The sequence below is a fragment of the Stegodyphus dumicola genome, chromosome X1, assembly GCF_044657685.1.
Source record: "Stegodyphus dumicola isolate Sdum_Otavi_A_Nest chromosome X1, ASM4465768v1".
Taxonomy (NCBI): domain Eukaryota; kingdom Metazoa; phylum Arthropoda; class Arachnida; order Araneae; family Eresidae; genus Stegodyphus; species Stegodyphus dumicola.
This window is the reverse complement of record NC_140780.1, coordinates 221,282,769-221,299,731: the sequence shown is the minus strand read 5'-3', so window position 1 is coordinate 221,299,731 and position 16,963 is coordinate 221,282,769. Positions and strand designations below refer to the sequence as shown.

Genomic DNA, 16,963 nt, shown 5'->3' with positions numbered 1-16,963 from the left:
GTGAAATAAGTCAAAATGAATGCCACCAATCATATCAACAATAGAACTCAGTTTGAAAAAGGAAGATCGCTTTTCTAGATGTTTGTCATACATTTCAGCTATCAATTTTGAAGTTTTACTATCACAGCCGCGATTGAGCAAAGTTTCAATATAAGCTCTATAGGGATGTGTGTTACTAGAAGAAGACATCAGTCGTTCGTTTAATGTGACATCCACCTGAGAAAATAAAAAATGCAGGAACAAATTTACTGGGCCATCTTTATCCAGAGGTGAACCATCCGTTTTTATTATTTTTGTTCTCACGTAGAGTTGTGTTTGTGACAGGTTAATATAATCTTCTCCACTGCCTGAAATATGGAATTCTACGGGACCTCCGTCAAATACATTAGATAGAGGATGAAACTGAACCCATTGGCCACTTTGAATCGCCGTATGAGTTCCAGGTAAATGAAAAAGTTCTAATTCGGTTTAACACATTCAGGGGAATCTTTCATGATAAAAGCCATTATGAATCGAAAATATCACGTCTTCTCTGCTTCACAGCGCTTTCGGAGAAATGAAGTGTTTTGACTGTTTTCACTTCCTTTTATACTTGCCACTACCAACCATGGTTTGGGCTTTACGAATAGCTTTTGCCGCTAATACTTTTCCCGCCTCTTTGGCTCTTTGTTTAGCAGCAGACTTAATGTTTTCACCTGCCAACACATCATTTGCGATGAGAGCTCCGGTGCGCAAAGCTTCTTTTACCACCGTTTTGGCTCCTTTCACAAAGACATAGCAGAGCGAAATAGACTGAAAAATACCTCGAGACTATAGCCCTTTTGATAGGGTTGACCTTGATAATAAGGAAGTCCCGAGCCGATTTGATAATGATTTTCTTAATTTTGAGTACAGCATTCGTATAGTACGAGCATCTTGATGTCTTTTTTACAAATAAAACTTTCCCTCGTCTGTTGTCATATTTATAGGATTTGTCGCCTTCGGAAATGAATAACAAGAATTAATTTACCCCTCTCAAAAGGAACGAATGTACCCGAATTGAGTCGGATTTCCATTTCGATTGTATTAAATGAATTTCCTGCTACTGGTACATAATGCGGTCTGTCGTATTGTACATTTACGGTATCACCATCTTTTCGGTAACTGTTACGACTTTTAAGAGGGGAGCTTGCACATTACCAACGATCTGAGGCGAAACGATGCCACTATACACATAAAGTAATGTATAAGCAGAATGCAGATCACTCACATAAGGACTATTCCAAGTACCTTCGACAATCTGCGTTTCGAAGCCTAATAAACTTGCCAATCCCGAATCATAAAAGATTGACCGAGCTCCATTTTGCGTGACAATTTTCACTCTTTTTGTTGAACGATTATACTGTAAAGATATTTTATCTTTAAATGATGCTAAAGGCATGGCCTTTAAGAGATCTGGGACACTTTCATAACATCCTGGTGGTATTTTTCTATTGGCAATTTCCCTTACACCTGAAGGGTCACCCAAATCAAAGCCAAAGAGATTGTTATCTTTGTTAATATTGTACCAGGTATGTGGGTGAATGGTCTCAGAAAGACCAACTTCCCATTCATTCAACGATGGGTACAGGCAATTGAGTAATGAAATGAGAGATAGTATTTTCTGGAAAATAACGTTGAGAGCTATCACTAGGTAAGTCATATAGAAAGACATCTTGGCAAATGACGATTCTTTACACGATGTGGAGTTTTAATAAACTTTTCACATCGGTCACCCAAGCGTTAAATTTTGGTGGATAACCTAAGATTTTCACGTAGTATTCCGTCACACCGTTTCTCTTTCTTCCTCGCAACACTTTTTCAACAGGATAATATCCCGAATCTGAAATTTTTTGCAGTTCCTTTTCGTAAAAGGTTCCTTCAATGACTTCTCCAGCGAGGTCTTTAAGTCGATAAACAGGTGGATTTCTAGTAAGGATTTCATGGATCGTAAATATTTCTTTTGTCCAGTTACTTTCATAGTTTTTTTTTTTTTTTTTTTTCAAAAATCATTTCTAATTTGCTAACGCGTATCGTATCTCCCACTTCGAACTTAGGTTGAGATTTAGGTGGGTCTTTATGTAATTGATTCCACACTTGTTTCTAATTGTGTTTATTGACATTCACTGGTTCAGTTTGAATAGAGCGATGCCAGGTATGATTATAACTGTGAATTAAGTTATCTATTACGTCAATATAACGATATGTATTCATTTCACTGAAATACTCCATTTTGCTTTTGAGGGTTCTGTGAAATCGTTCGATGATGCTTGCTTTCACTGTACTGTTCCCAGTTGTGAAAAAACGAACTTTTCTTTTTTAAGATAAAGTTTGAACGATTTTATTTTTATATTCTTTACCTTTGTCAGTCTGTAATACATGTGGTTTTCTTTGGCTAAAAATATGTTCGAGAGCTGATTTAACACTCTGACCTGTTTTCTCTTTGAATGGAATATCCCAAGCATATTTGGAAAACACATCAATACATGTTAGCACATATTTATATCCATCGTTGTGTTTGGCAAGAGATTGCATATCTGCCAAATCAGATTGAAACTGAGCGTCGATGCCTCTGACGAGGACGCGATTGCGACGAAAATGTCGCTGGGCAGGCTTGTATATGACTCTTTCAATTCTTGATCGTCTTGTGACTTTCTTTGCCTTTTAAAGCATGATGCAAAGTACTCACTCCACCAAACTGGCGGGAAGGGCTAGATCGCGATATATCAGACTTAGCTTCATGATGTGTGCAGCAGTGATTTTTACTAATAGAAATGTGAAAGTTCATTAGTATTTATAGTTTCCTCTTAAATATACAACCACTCATTTCTATAACAATACTTCTTATGAACGAAAAGCAAATGTGTATGATTATTTATAGTGTTCCCTTAATTTTATATATATTTATTTTTAATTTAATTCTGAGACAGTAAAAAGACCATTATAAACAAATAATTTTATTTACTATTTAAACATTCATAATATCCAATACTATAAGCACCATATTTTTCCAAATTGGTAGGACAAAATGTTTCTTTCACTTCATCAAGTACATGTTTGAGACAGATTTTTAAAAGTCTTTTGTGATATAATGTGCTGGTTTAACCCATTTTATCCCACTGTCCTATTTAAAAGACAGCTGAAAAATAGCATGTAGAAATCGGTATTTGCTTGGTGCGAATATTTTGCCAGCTGGAATATGTAGGGATATGTATTAGCATCTGCTAGGGTGACTTATGTGTCTCGCCCCCTCTTCCTTCCTCTGGACATTTTGATTATTCATCGCATTTAGTGGACGTGGTTAGTATCATCTGTTTGTGATTGTAGAATTCGTTTTCAGTTTACTTTGGACACTCAACTGGGCATTTTGTATGTGAAAGTACTCTTTCCTTATCATCCTGGTGGTTAATGAAAGCTTTATTGTTATTAGGTGAGTTTTAGCGCATTGTTTTTTAACTGTCCTCTAAATAGGACAATGGGCCGATAAGTATGCAATTGACGCGTTCTTTCCCTCTTCATAAATAAGAGTAAAAAAAAATGATAGTGTTTCACCCCCACTGAGTTATGTCAGTGCAAAGGTTTCTGAAGTTAGAGGAAGCATTATAACTATTCAATAGTTTAGATTCAGATGAGAGCGAAGTTGAAATTGCTGTGTTACAACCAGATGCCAGTGAACTAACTGAAGAAGATGAAAGGGATGAGAATAAAGCAAATACTGGTGAGATTATTGTAACCGATGTTCTTGGGCCTCTGGAGGTTATAACTGGAGATAGTTTCCAGCCTGAACCGTCCACAAGCTCTAGTGTTTCCACAACAAAGAGTAGAAGAAAAAGCTAAAAGACACCAATCATCTTGGATAAAGAATAAATCACTACAATATATACAAAATGGAAAACACAGGATGAATCAATTGCAAGTGACTTGCTCAAGCAGATGGAAACTGCATTGAAAGATAAAACTCCATCAGAACTTTTTGAGCAGTTTTATTCCAGTGAAGTCTACGATCTCATTGTAAAAGAAACTGTGCTATATGCAACAGATGTAAAAAACGAACACGATTTCTTGACCACTGCCAACGAAATACGTGTTTTTATCGGAATTTTGCTTCTAACTGGCTATCATTCAAATACCTACGAACGTGACTACTGGTCAGATGCTGAAGACCTTGGTATTACCCTGGTGAAAAATGCCATGTCACGAAACCGCTTCCAAAATTTGAAATCTTATTTATACTTTGTGGACAATGGAACTGTCAGTCAGCATGCCCAGGATCGATCCTTCAAAGTAAAACCTTTGTTTGCCGTATTCAATAATAATTTTATGACATTTGGACACTTCTCTGCAAATCTAAGGATTGATGAAATGATCGTCAAGTATTACAGTAGGAATAGTCTGAAACAGTTTATCCGAGGCAAGCCTATACGTTTTGGATATAAACTTTGGGCTCTCTGTGGGAGCGAGGGATATTATGGTTACTCGGTTTATTATGAAACTAACACAGAATATTGTGAATCCTTCAAGCTACACTTTATATTTTGATAACTTTTTACTAGCATTTATCTTTTGAAAAGTCTTAGTGAACAGGGTTTTCGAGCTACAGTAACCATACGAGAAAATCGGATAAACCACGAGTTTCCTTTAGAAGAATCTAAATCTATGCGGAAGAAAGAAAGAGGCACGTCTGATTTTGCATTTGACGAGAAATCTGAGATTTTCCTGGTGCGATGGAATGATAATAGTACTGTCACTGTTGGTAAAATTTCAGCACTTTAGAACCATTCTTTGATCTGAAGAGGCGAGTGAGAGGACACCAAAGATAAAGTTAACGTGAAGATGCCAAATTTGATTAATTCTACAACAAACATATGGGCGGTGTGGATCACCACGACTGGTTGGCTGGACTTTATTCCATTAAAATTCGTGGAAAAAAGTGGTACTAGCCACTTTTTATACGTTCGCTGGATGGCTATGGTAAACGCCTGGATAATTCACAAAACTCTGAAAAAAAAATGAAGCTCGAAACTTGAAGGAGTTCCGAAGAGCTGTAACAACAGTTTATCTAAAAGAAACTGTGATAAGCACAAAAGTTAGACCTAGGATCTAGACTGTACCTTCTGATGCAAAAGAAGACATCCGTAAAGATAGTGTTAGTCGCTTTTTACTAAAGGGAAAACAACAGCGTCGTTGTCAAAGAGAGGGCTGCAAACGGAAAACTAAAAACATACTGTGGTTAAATGTGACAAAACACTTTGTCAGGCTTGCTTTGGACCTTTCCACCAAGATTAGAGTGAAATTCATCTGAAAAGTGAACTATCTTGTAAATAAGAAAGTATTAGTCGAATAAGGTAAAATTTGTACACAAAAATCACTTTTCCTCATTGCAGAGAACACTAAAAATATGTAAGTGCAAATTTTATCCCCAGTCCCAGTGTCCTATTTAGAGGACAGGCCAGATTTCTTATATAAAATATAAACAATTTTCTAATTTTGTTATATTTAGTTTGTTTAGGTTTAAATAACCTTAGAAAATATCATTCTTTTCAAATTTGAACAAAATAAATAAATTGTGATAAAATGGGTTAATCAGAAGCAAATAAGGCTCTTCAGTCCATACATTTCCATAAAATTGCCTGGCTATGTCGATAGAGTTTAATTTCAGAGCCAAGGAGTTGATAGTTTCTGTTTTATGAATAGCGAGCTCTTCACGGTCTATACGTTTAGGATACTTTAAATCTCCGTGTTCTTGGATCAGCTCTTCTAGTGACGTCTTTAGAATGCTTTGGAGGCATGCTGTTCCCAAAGAAATGTCGAAGGATTCTGGAAGCTTTTCCTCGTTGATAAATTTCTCGGCTACACTTTCGTAGGCTTCACAAGAGTCCATACATTGATAGACGAGGTTAGTGACGATGTCACTGATACGACTGTAATTTGTGGACAATTCATACAATTCACTGCGCGATTGTAAGACTAAGACTTCTTTTCTCCACTCTTTTTACTGTTAGTTGCTTTAACGTGATGTGGTAACCATCATATTCAGCACTAAAATTCTTAGGTAATTGCAAAGTCATTGTGAACACGTCCTGTGGGTTGTGCCGAGAGAGGGTGTCCAAACACGAAGGTTCTAAATTCACACCATTACGAGTTGAACAGTATGAACTCCCGTACGCGTAATGGCAGACCGCACATTGAGTTGAACAGTGTTAAGCGAATTTCGCTTACTGCGCATGCTTCATGGTGTACCTTTGGCGCGAGGAGAAATATTGGCGACTAAGCAACCCTGCGTTAGCTTATTCGTGATCTCCATGGCTGTCGAGTGTCTTCGAGTGATGTTTAAAATTGCAATGTTGTGGAACTTTGCTTATTAGTTATTTTAACGTCCATGCCGATTGCACTTGCTTATTTTTCTAATATATGTTTCATTTTAATTTGTCAATAACAGTGCATTTAATATTTGTTAACATATGTTCGTAATAATTCGTTATTTAAATGTAATTTGTTTACATGTTATAATTCAGTAATTGTAAACTGGAGTATCTCGCTTAGTTTGTTAACGTATATTCGCGCTTTTATTTTCTCATTTCAAAGAATTTAATAACTAGGATTAAAGAATTGTAAAATTTCTTCAGTGTTATTTGCAAGCACTTGTTATATTCTTCAGTGTTTCTTTATGTATGTACGAATGGAACGTATGGTAAATCCTGAATTGTTTTTATTGCTTAAAAGTATAATGAATAAATTTTCAACTAATATATCCTAAATTTCAGTCTTTTTCTGAACTAAAATATGTACAGTTCCAAAGGAATGTGCAGAATTTCATAAATATTATATTTTACATTTTGAATGTAAACACTGCTTCACATTACTTCGCAATAATTTCAGCTTTCTAGTTGTTTGAGCAGTACAGCAAAAAATAGTATTTTAACACAGTAATTAATTTACATTTACATTATATTCTACGAAGATTTAAACGCCAGATTTGTTTACAATTAGATGGCGATACATCTACCATATACCGTATTTATCTTCTTTTCAAATCGCGCCAACATAGTAATTACGCCAAATTGTTTTCTGGGCATGCGCAGTATGCCACATTCGTTTAACACTGTTCAACTCAATGTGCGGTCTGCCATTACGCCTCCTGTACTTGCTGTATTTCCTAATGTGCACAGTGATCTTTCCGTTGAAAAGAGTAGGTGCCAAAAAGACATTGTCGCCAATATGTGTCAGCTCCTCTGGGATTGTGTCTTCAGTAAACCGTCCATTGCGCTGAAAGAGAAAAAATAATTATGAGTCGTTTGGTAAAAGAATAATAAAAATAAGTCTGCGTTATAGCAAGAATAAACGTACTTTCTTCTTAGATATATTATCTTCATCTAGTTTTCGTTTGCCATTAGTGTTCCGCGAGATGGGTGTTTCTTTTGGACTTCTCATGGTGTGGGTCAGAACTACAATCAGAATTTGAAATCTTCAGTACATCCACTTTGAGAGGCTCGTTTTCGAACTGTTGTTCCAAATCCATCTGAAAAATATAAATTCAAACTATAAAGGCAATGCAACAAATGCAGATTTTCGTACTCAAATTAAATAGTAACATCGAATATACGAATACGAAAAAGATATGTGATAAAAAATAAATACATACCTCGAATAACATGTCTTGATTCAAACCGGATGGGCGAAAGCAGTAGCGAAGCATACAGCGCTAACAGAAATGATGAAAAAGGGTCCAGCGTCTGACTATATAGGCCTTAGTCAGGATCTACGAGAGCCAATCAGAAAGCCCTATGGGTAAGACTACTGCGCTCTAGCGGCCATTTCTGAACTAAAAAGAATGCACTAGAAATTCTAACATGTATATGCATGCTGCAATCAGGTTGCGGATTTAGTATGGTATCAGAGCGGCGGGGAGTTTTACGTCAATCGATAAACGTGTACATAAAACCGAATTACAACACAAACAAGATGAAACGTGTGGCTGACGTAGCAATAGCAAGGTGTAACAGATTTAAATAATATTAAAATCTTGTAGTTTAAATAATTTAAATAGATGAACATTAAGATATTTGTGAATGGCAATATTTGAAACCAGACTCGAGTGCCTCGTGCGACTCTCGCACGAAGAATGTAATTTATTTTTAAATGTTAGAATATGTTTTCTCTTCTTGTTTGTATGTCGCCATTTTTGAGTGTTAAATAAAAGTTATTGCTGTGTTTTATCATTGGAGTTGCTTCATTTCGCCAAAGAAGCATCACAGTCATAATTATTTTGGAGGCACTGACCGAGATCGAATAATCGTGCGTATTTTTATTTTATTAGTTCATCACTGAACATAATATTAGTGATACCAGATTATTACTTAATGTTTATATAGAATTGCTTTATGTTATTAGTTCATCACTGAACGCAATATTAGTGATAACAGATTATTACTTCCTTTTAATATTGAATTGTCTTATTTTATTACCGTATTGGATATTATTTTTAATATTCATTTTAGTTGTCCAGACAGTAGACATATATATTGCTCTATGTTGTTATTCTTATTTTAGTCACCATTAATGTGGTAGAGAGAATGAACTTCATATAATTTAAATATTTCATTTTTGAGGTATACGTATTTAACAGAGTGCATTTAATTTCGTGATTCCTGACTGCATTAATTAATTAAAGTAATTAATTTGAGCTATTTTGAGGAAGTATAAAGAACACAGTGTTCGTTAATTTTAAACATAGAAACAATGTCTTACTTGGGAAGAGCTCGTAAGGAAGATTTGCAAAATCTCGCGGCTGAACTGGGAGTTCATGTGACTGCAGATTTGAAAATAGTCGATTTAAAACAGAAAATTGTTGAAAGTAGAGATTATGATGAGGTATTCGTCAAAGGAGTCTTAGACACAATAATAGAAGAACGGAAAGAGAGGGAGAAAAGAGAAAAAGAGAGAGAGGAAAGAGAAGAACGTAGGAGACAGGAAGAAGCAGAAGAGCGGAGAAGGAACGAACAGTATGAATTAGAGAGATTAAGACTTGAAGCAGAGACAAAGTCTCAAAATACCGGACAGATCCGGCCGAAAACGGAGCTGAGTCACCTTATGCAGAAATTCGATGACAAGAAAGGAGATATCAGTCTATATTTGCTATTGTTTGAAAGGCAAGCAGAATGGGCTAAAATTGATAAAGAAGAATTTGTATCTCATTTACTAGGACTACTTCCTTACGAAGTAACCCAGTTAATAGCTAGAGAACCCTCCGATAAAGCTAAAGACTATGAACACGTGAAAAATTTATTGTTAAGACGGTTTAAACTAAGCCCGGAAAAGTTTAGGCAGAAATTTATGAAACATCAAAAAAGTACCGAATCCACATGGATGGATTTCAATTATGAAATAGAAAATTATTGCAAAGAATGGGTGACTGGTCTAGGAGTTAAGACTTTTGATCAGTTGCTAGATTTGATGGTGCTTGACCAACTTAAACGTCGAGTTCCTCCTGAAATTCGAGATCATTTTCTTGATGAATGGGTAGAGATGATTTCATCTAAAAAATTAGCTGAAAAACTTGATGCCTATGAAAACGTTTGCGGAAACTTTCAAAAAAAGCCTGTAGTGGATCGGCAGAAAGAAAGATACAATGCACTAACTCAAGGTAAATTGAGTTCAGATAATAAAGATAAAACTGAAAAAAAATTGTCATCAGGATTTAATTCGCAAAGCTGGTTTCATAGACCTAGAAGTCCACGTCCAGATGATAAATATGAAAAACGAAAAACGTCACAATGCTATCAGTGTGGGTCCTATCAACATTTAAGGCCCCAATGTCCCAAACTTAAGAATAGTACTGAATCTCCTGCTAATCTTAACAGAATTAGTGCAAAACCAGAGGATAAATTTCTATTACCTTATACTAGTATGGGTTACGTAAATGGTCATAAAATTCCTATATTAAGGGATTCAGGTGCTAGTATTGATATAGTTTGTCGCAAATACATCACGCCGGAAATGCTGACAGGTGAAAATGTGTGGGTGCAACAGCCATTAGATTTGAATCCAACCTGTTTACCATTGGCTGAGATCGAACTAAATTGCGATCTTGGACGAGTAATAACTAAGGCTGCCATTATTAGAAATGAACTCGACAAAGGAAGGTATTTATTAGGCAATCGAACTTTTGCACTGTTGAATAAACAAGGAAAGGAACCTGATAGTTGTCCTCACCAGGTTAATGCCGTTTCTACTAGAGCTCAAAGGAAAAGAAAAATAGCTGAAGAGCAGATCTTTGAACCGATGAAGGAAGAAAATAAAGCATCCAGAGATGTATTTGAAGAAAAAGTTAAATCACCAGAATTAAACGTGGAAGATGTTCACGAAAATTTGAAAAACGATAAAGAAATTAATATTGAGAATCACTTTGCAATGCAGCGTTATCATCATCTTTCGGCTTTTGATTTAATATCAAAGCCGCTACTAATAGACGAAGAAAACAATTGTCGAAAGCAAATGACAGTTGAATATTATCCGAAAGGCACCGATGAACTGAGGAAAGGCTTTGCTGTGAATTATAGCCGAGGAACTGGTCCACTATGGAAGAGATCTAGGCGCCGTCAAGAAAAAAAAGGAAGACTAAATCATTCTCCATTTTTTTTCTATTTAAATGTGGTGTAAAAGTATTTGTTGAAAACTTAAAATTTTGGTTTAAAGTTTAGAACTTATGGGGAGAAATTACCTCTTCTTAAAATAATTCAGAATGCCGAGCTTATAAACCTTCGAATTTTACAGAACTTTTCCCTTCGGTAAAAGTCTCTCCGTTGGGGAGAGGTTGTAACAGATTTAAATAATATTAAAATCTTGTAGTTTAAATAATTTAAATAGATGAACATTAAGGTATTTGTAAATGGCAATATTTGAAACCAGACTCGAGTGCCTCGTGCGACTCTCGCACGAAGAATGTAATTTATTTTTAAATGTTAGAATATGTTTTCTCTTCTTGTTTGTATGTCGCCATTTTTGAGTGTTAAATAAAAGTTATTGCTGTGTTCCATCATTGGAGTTGCTTCATTTCGCCAAAGAAGCATCACAAAGGTAATCTGAGGTGACAATGCGTGATGACATCACGAACAGGATGCGACGCGTCTGGGTTAAGCTGCGTGGTTGATGACGTAGGAACCCTCGCGTGCTCGATTCCCTCCTTCCTGTGAGTGCCACGCAGTCCCAGCACCACATGGCGTAGAACTCACATTTTCTATCTACTCATATTGCTATTTCATTAACTTAAATTTTTAATTTATTGCTTAGATTGAATCCCGGAGAAGGGATATTTCTAAATGTATAAAGTCTTTCTGGCATGGTGGCACTTAAAATACTGTTGAATCGAAAGTCCTCTTGAAGTACTGATGGAATGAAAAGAGAGGTGGGAGACCATGAGATCCATGCTGTGGGCGATTCTCCTTCAAAACTGGGCTAAGCTGGTTGTAATCCGCCTAACCGGGATAGTGGTTAGTGACTCTGACTGCCATACCGATGGACTCGGGTTCAAATCCCGGAGAAGGCATGGATGTTTGTAAATGTATAGCGTCTGTGGGGCATTAGTGTACTCGAAATAAAGTCCTTTCGAGAGGTTGGTGGTAGGGTAACAAAGGGGACAGACCGTCTGACTCGTTCTCCCGCGGTGTCCTCCTTCAAAATTGGGAGCGAAACTGAGCAGAGTCGTGCTGTCACCTGTAAGGTGCCCAATGCTCTTGCCAACGACATGCGCAATCTTATCTCCTTGCCACAATGAATTTCGGGAGCTGTTCTGATATCAGACAAGCGAGTTTATTTACGAAACTTATAGGAAATTTTTCTTTAATATGTGCTTCCAAAAAATACTTTAGCAGTAGATTTGCACTGCATGTTTCTAAGTATTACTCAATGTTATTACTTTGATTATTAGTATATTTATAAATTATAGAAATAAGAAGCTTTTATTTCCATATCTCATGAAATTAGCCTTTTCATTTTACTTTTGAATCGTACTGTGATATTGTGTTTGGCCAGAGTGTCAGTTTTAAGTAAAAATATATCACTTTAAATGATATAATTAATTTTATTCTCTTTTGAAATAGGCAGACACATAAAACTCATGTTATTAATATGGAAAAGAAAATGAAAGAATGGCTGATTCAGAAAGAGAAGGAAAAAGTGGATCTTAAGCGTAAACGAGATGAAGAAGCACTGAAAAGTTATTACATGTGGCTGAGAAACAAATATTCTTGTAGAACAAGTCTTTATAGGGCAGTTAAAGACAAGCCACCATGGTTTCCACCTGGGAAATGTTAGGTTTTTAATCATATGAAATTTAATATGTATTTATTTCTCTGATAACTATAAACTGTAAGGATAACCAATAAACATGCAGTGAATTTGTGAGTTTTGTTGTGTGTTTGATATCATTTCTGGTTGTTCTTAATTTTTTATTAGTTCATTAAGTCTCTTTGCAAGAATAGTAGCTCTTCATTTACCATTCCTGACCATATCAATTAATTTTTGCCCACAAAATAATGTTAACAAATTTGTAATCTGTTTTCATATATTTTTTGTATAGTCGAACCAAACTGTAACAAATTGAAAGGAACTGAAATGCGATTCGCTGTATCCGATCCAATAAAAAAAATTCTCTCTCAAAATGGTGTGACAATTTAATGGAAAATAGAGAAAACTGATTAATATTGTCACATTTACCAAAAGAAGTGAATAATAAACCTAATTTTACAAAAATCATATTAAAGTTTAATTGTAATTATTGTTAAATTTATTGCTCGTTCTTTTTCATTCTTTCGAAAGAGTCTGGCAAAATCGTTGGCTTTTGTCTAGATTGTAAGGTTTATCCTAAGTTGCTGACAGTTATTTTTTGTTAAAGCCACTATCCTATCTCTCCTAATTTCAGCTTACAACTTCCTGCCAGAACGTGTTTTCAGAATCACGGTTAAATGCAAATGAAGGAGGAGAAAGTATTTTGAACTTTAAGTAACTTTGAAGTTCTACTGACTTCGTTAGAGAGCCAGAGATTCTGACCAGCGCGCTTTCGCCTTTTAGGCTACTCTCTCTAAAGCTATTTCTACGCTCGGTCGTATTTCAGGCCCTTGATAGCTTCGGAGTTTAGTTAACATTAAGGGGCCAACTCTTATAGAATCTTGATAGCTTCGGCTATGTCGTTTTAGTTTAGTTAAGTTTTATTTCTTAGTATTCCTGGGTTCAAGCCCAAGTGGAGGTTTTGCTGTAAACTCCAAGAAGGAGTCAACTGCTAAATTTATTTTGAATAATAAAGGGTACGTTTCGTACGTTTACGTTTCTGTCTTTCTGAACTAAGCGATTATTCCCTTACCAGTTCTTAGCTGTAAATTCTAGGTTGGAACATTACAAGATATTGGCAGATTATGACTTCTTTGAATGGCGCACCAATTTAGCAATGCTTCTTCAACATCCTGTATTCCACCTTTCTCAACTTTTTCTTCATATCTAAATTAACAAACCACCATGAGAAGAAAATTTTCGTATGATACGAAATAAAGATTTCGATGAACTGTATGTCTGGTTGATATCGATTTAGCTGCATCAATGTGTGTTTTGCTGTTTTAGAAAATATGAAAAAGGAATTTCGTTGCCTACTTGTTGAAGTCTCCAATGTCCAGAGAGAACACAATCATTGTCTCCCAAGATAATAGTAATTGCTACACAACGATTCAATAACCTTTATGAAATATATCTCATGCCTTGCAAAAGATTTAATCAATGCAAAACCCTATTCGGAAGATAGAACTGGGAGAGCATTTATAGTCAAACAAAACAATGTGATAAGGATTAAACTCTTTCATTCCCTAAAAGAAGAATATTGTAAAACCCGCGTGTTAAGATTCACTACTTCCTTTTTCTCTGAATAGCAGATGTTTCGAAATTTCTATCATAATATCATCCTTCAGTAGAGTTCTGGCTGGCACACATCAAAGAATTTGTATGGAATCAGCGAGCCCATTCATTTTGTTAAATTCAATGGTCATATAACCATATGGTGTCCTAAGATATGTTTATTGTATCATCGTTCTCCTAGAGTTTGATATCTCAGTTATCTTGCATAGCCTTTGTTTAGAACATAGAGAAAGGTAGGGGTGAAAATAAAAAATTAAAAAAATAAAACAGCGTAAAGGTGTTTGGCTTTAAACTGATGGCATGTGTATCCTAATACTCTAACCACGGATGATTTTAATAGTTAATAACGTTGTTAAAACTTGCGGAAATTTTAAGAAAAATGTAAAAAGTACGTTTTAGTTCAGGGCATCCTAACAATTCGTTATATCCCATTTTCATACTCTTTACGTTCACTATAAGATAAAGTGTATAGGAACGTGACCTTCGAGAGGGAGAAGACCATGACACTCGTCGAACAAGTCAAAGATGAGTCATGCTTTCCGTCCATCGTTTTTCCACCATTAGTTTTGTAACTACCACGAGGCGTGTGTACGTTCTTGTAAAGCTCTAAATTTATCAATATATTTTGTTGTTTAGTGCTGACGTTGTTAATATTGTAGCAATGCCTGACCATTGTTGTGTACCTAAGTGCAATTCTAATTATGCTGGAAATGAAAATTACGTGAGTGTGTACAAATTTCGAACGGATGAAGCAAAAAAAGCAGCTTTGGTGCCGTAAGATTCCTCGCGCGAATTTCATACCATCTAAACGAAGTGTTGTTTGTGAAAACATTTTCGCGAAGATATGATTGTGCGCGAAGATGTATAAACGGATAAAAGTGGGGCGATTTTAAGAATTCCAAGAAAACGTCCAATGTTAAAAGACGATGCATATTTAACGGCTGTGATGTGGAATTAAATGTATCAATGAACGAACAACAAGCTTTAATATACACTGCTCGACATTGAAAATGCAACACCAAGAAGGAGTGGTCCGAAAGTGATGAAATTTAGAAAAAAGACAGAGACAGCAAGCAGCAATAAATGATCACTATATTTCATAATGATAGTCAGAATACAGAGCGAGAACGGCGTCGGCTCAGTAGGATGTAGGACCACCGAAGACAGCGATGCACGAGGAAACACGTTTAGGCATAGAGTTAATAAGAGTGCGGATGGTGTCCTGAGGAATGGCTCTCCATTCCCTTTCAACCATTTGCCACAGTTCGTCTTCTGAACGAGGCAGGGGCAGAGTATGCAATCGGCATCCAATCACATCCCACACATGTTCAATTGATGACAGGTCAGGAGAGTACGGTGACCAAGGAAGCATCTGTACACCTTGCAGAGCATGTTGGCAGATGCGAGCACTGTGTGGTCGGGCGTTATCCTGCTGAAAAATTGCATTAGCCAGTCCCTGAAGGTAGGGGATTGCCATCGGCCGCAGTACATTATCCAAGTATCGTTGGGCAATCATAGTGCCCTAAACACGAACTAGAGGGGACTTGGAATCGTAGGCAATAGCGCCCCAAACCTTTATGCCACGTTGTCGCGCAATGGGACGTTCCACAGTTACTGACGGATTAGATCTGTCTCCACGTCTACGCCACACATGTATGCGGCGAATGTCACTGGATAAACAGAAGCGTGACTCATCTGAGAACACGACGTTTCGCCATTCTGTCATCCACATCGCTCCAGTCCGGCAGCATTCTAAACGTTGGCGTCTATGCTGGGGGTTCAATGGCAGTCTTCTTAACGGACGCCGTGAGTGCAGGCCACGTTCAACCAATCATCAGGAAATGGTTCTGCTCGACATGGGAACATCCAGGGTATCTTGCACATGCTGCAGAATCACGGTACAAGTGACTTGCAGGACCGCCACAGCTTGTTGCCAGATGTGTCGATCCACACGTGCTGACGTCACTCTGGCTGCACCTGCACCCCTCCTTTTTCCCCATTTCCTTGTTCCAACCATGTTCGCCATACCCGATGCACTGTGATCGCATCCATGTGGGTATCAGCTGCCATTTGACGTAGGGACCAATCCGCCCTTCTGAGTCCGATCACCATACCCCTCGTAAAATCGTCTATCTGCTGGAAGTGCCTTCGTTGACGGCGGTCTGGCATTCTCTCCTATTACACGCATCCTCCGGGACAAAAACCATCTTTCTTCGATAATTCAATTGACAGAAATAACGACACGAATATTGCCCATTCTGCACGTTCCTTCCGTTATATCTTACTTCACGTGTGTCTGAGAGCTGCGCATTTCTCATCATTCGCATAACTCAGTGACGTGCGTCTACTCTAAAATTTGCATAAATTTCTGACCCCTCGTTCTTGGTGTTGCATTTTCAGTGTCGAGCAGTGTATATAGCTGGTTATTGTGTATATTCTTTGAAACTACAGTGTGTAATCTGTAAAGAAAAGATATTAAATTTGGATGATTGAAGGGGGAGATTATGATAATTTTCCATTTTCTCAAACAACAGAAAACAAAGATAAGTGCACATATTTAGATATGGTAAGTAGAGGTGGTCTTAAGAAACCGTCCAAACTAGTTTTTAATATTATAATCCATAGCTGTCGCATATTTAGAAAACTTATATCAAAGAAATGTAAAACACATTTTTAAAAATGCAAAAATCAGCATTCAGTCATTATTTCACTTTTTAAAATATTAATAAGTAATACAGTCAAAAGTCGTTAATCCGGACTCGTCGGGACTTCGGCGATTCCGGATTATCGATTTTTCCGGATTATAGATCATCAGTTTAAATCTCGTAAGATGGCATGCAGAAATTCTAAAATAAAAAATATGAAACCGTAATTTATGAAATAGAGAACAATTATGATCTAAAGGGTATCAAAATTTTGCAAAAATAAAAAGCTTAATATTTATTTGTTTACTTTATTAAACATTTCTTTCAACGTAAGTTGTTTATAAGTTTTGCTTCGTTTCATGTGATAATACTTTCTCTTTAATTCTATTAAACAGACATAA

At 36.5% G+C, this 16,963-nt stretch overlaps 1 protein-coding gene across 4 annotated transcripts in view; it reads left to right on the top strand.

Annotated features, from left to right (window-relative positions):
- The window catches only part of LOC118193639 (uncharacterized), a 146,838-nt gene extending 134,418 nt beyond the window's left edge, over positions 1-12,420 (top strand). For 2 of the 4 annotated variants that reach the window (XM_085808558.1, XM_085808557.1), the window contains exon 10: positions 12,117-12,420. In XM_085808558.1, coding sequence (XP_085664684.1) covers positions 12,117-12,330 — 214 coding nt within the window. In that variant the 3' untranslated portion in view covers positions 12,331-12,420. The remainder of the gene's footprint in view (positions 1-12,116) is intronic. The other 2 variants (XR_015038767.1, XM_085808559.1) reach the window with 2 other exon arrangements.
- Positions 12,421-16,963: the final 4,543 nt, after the last annotated feature.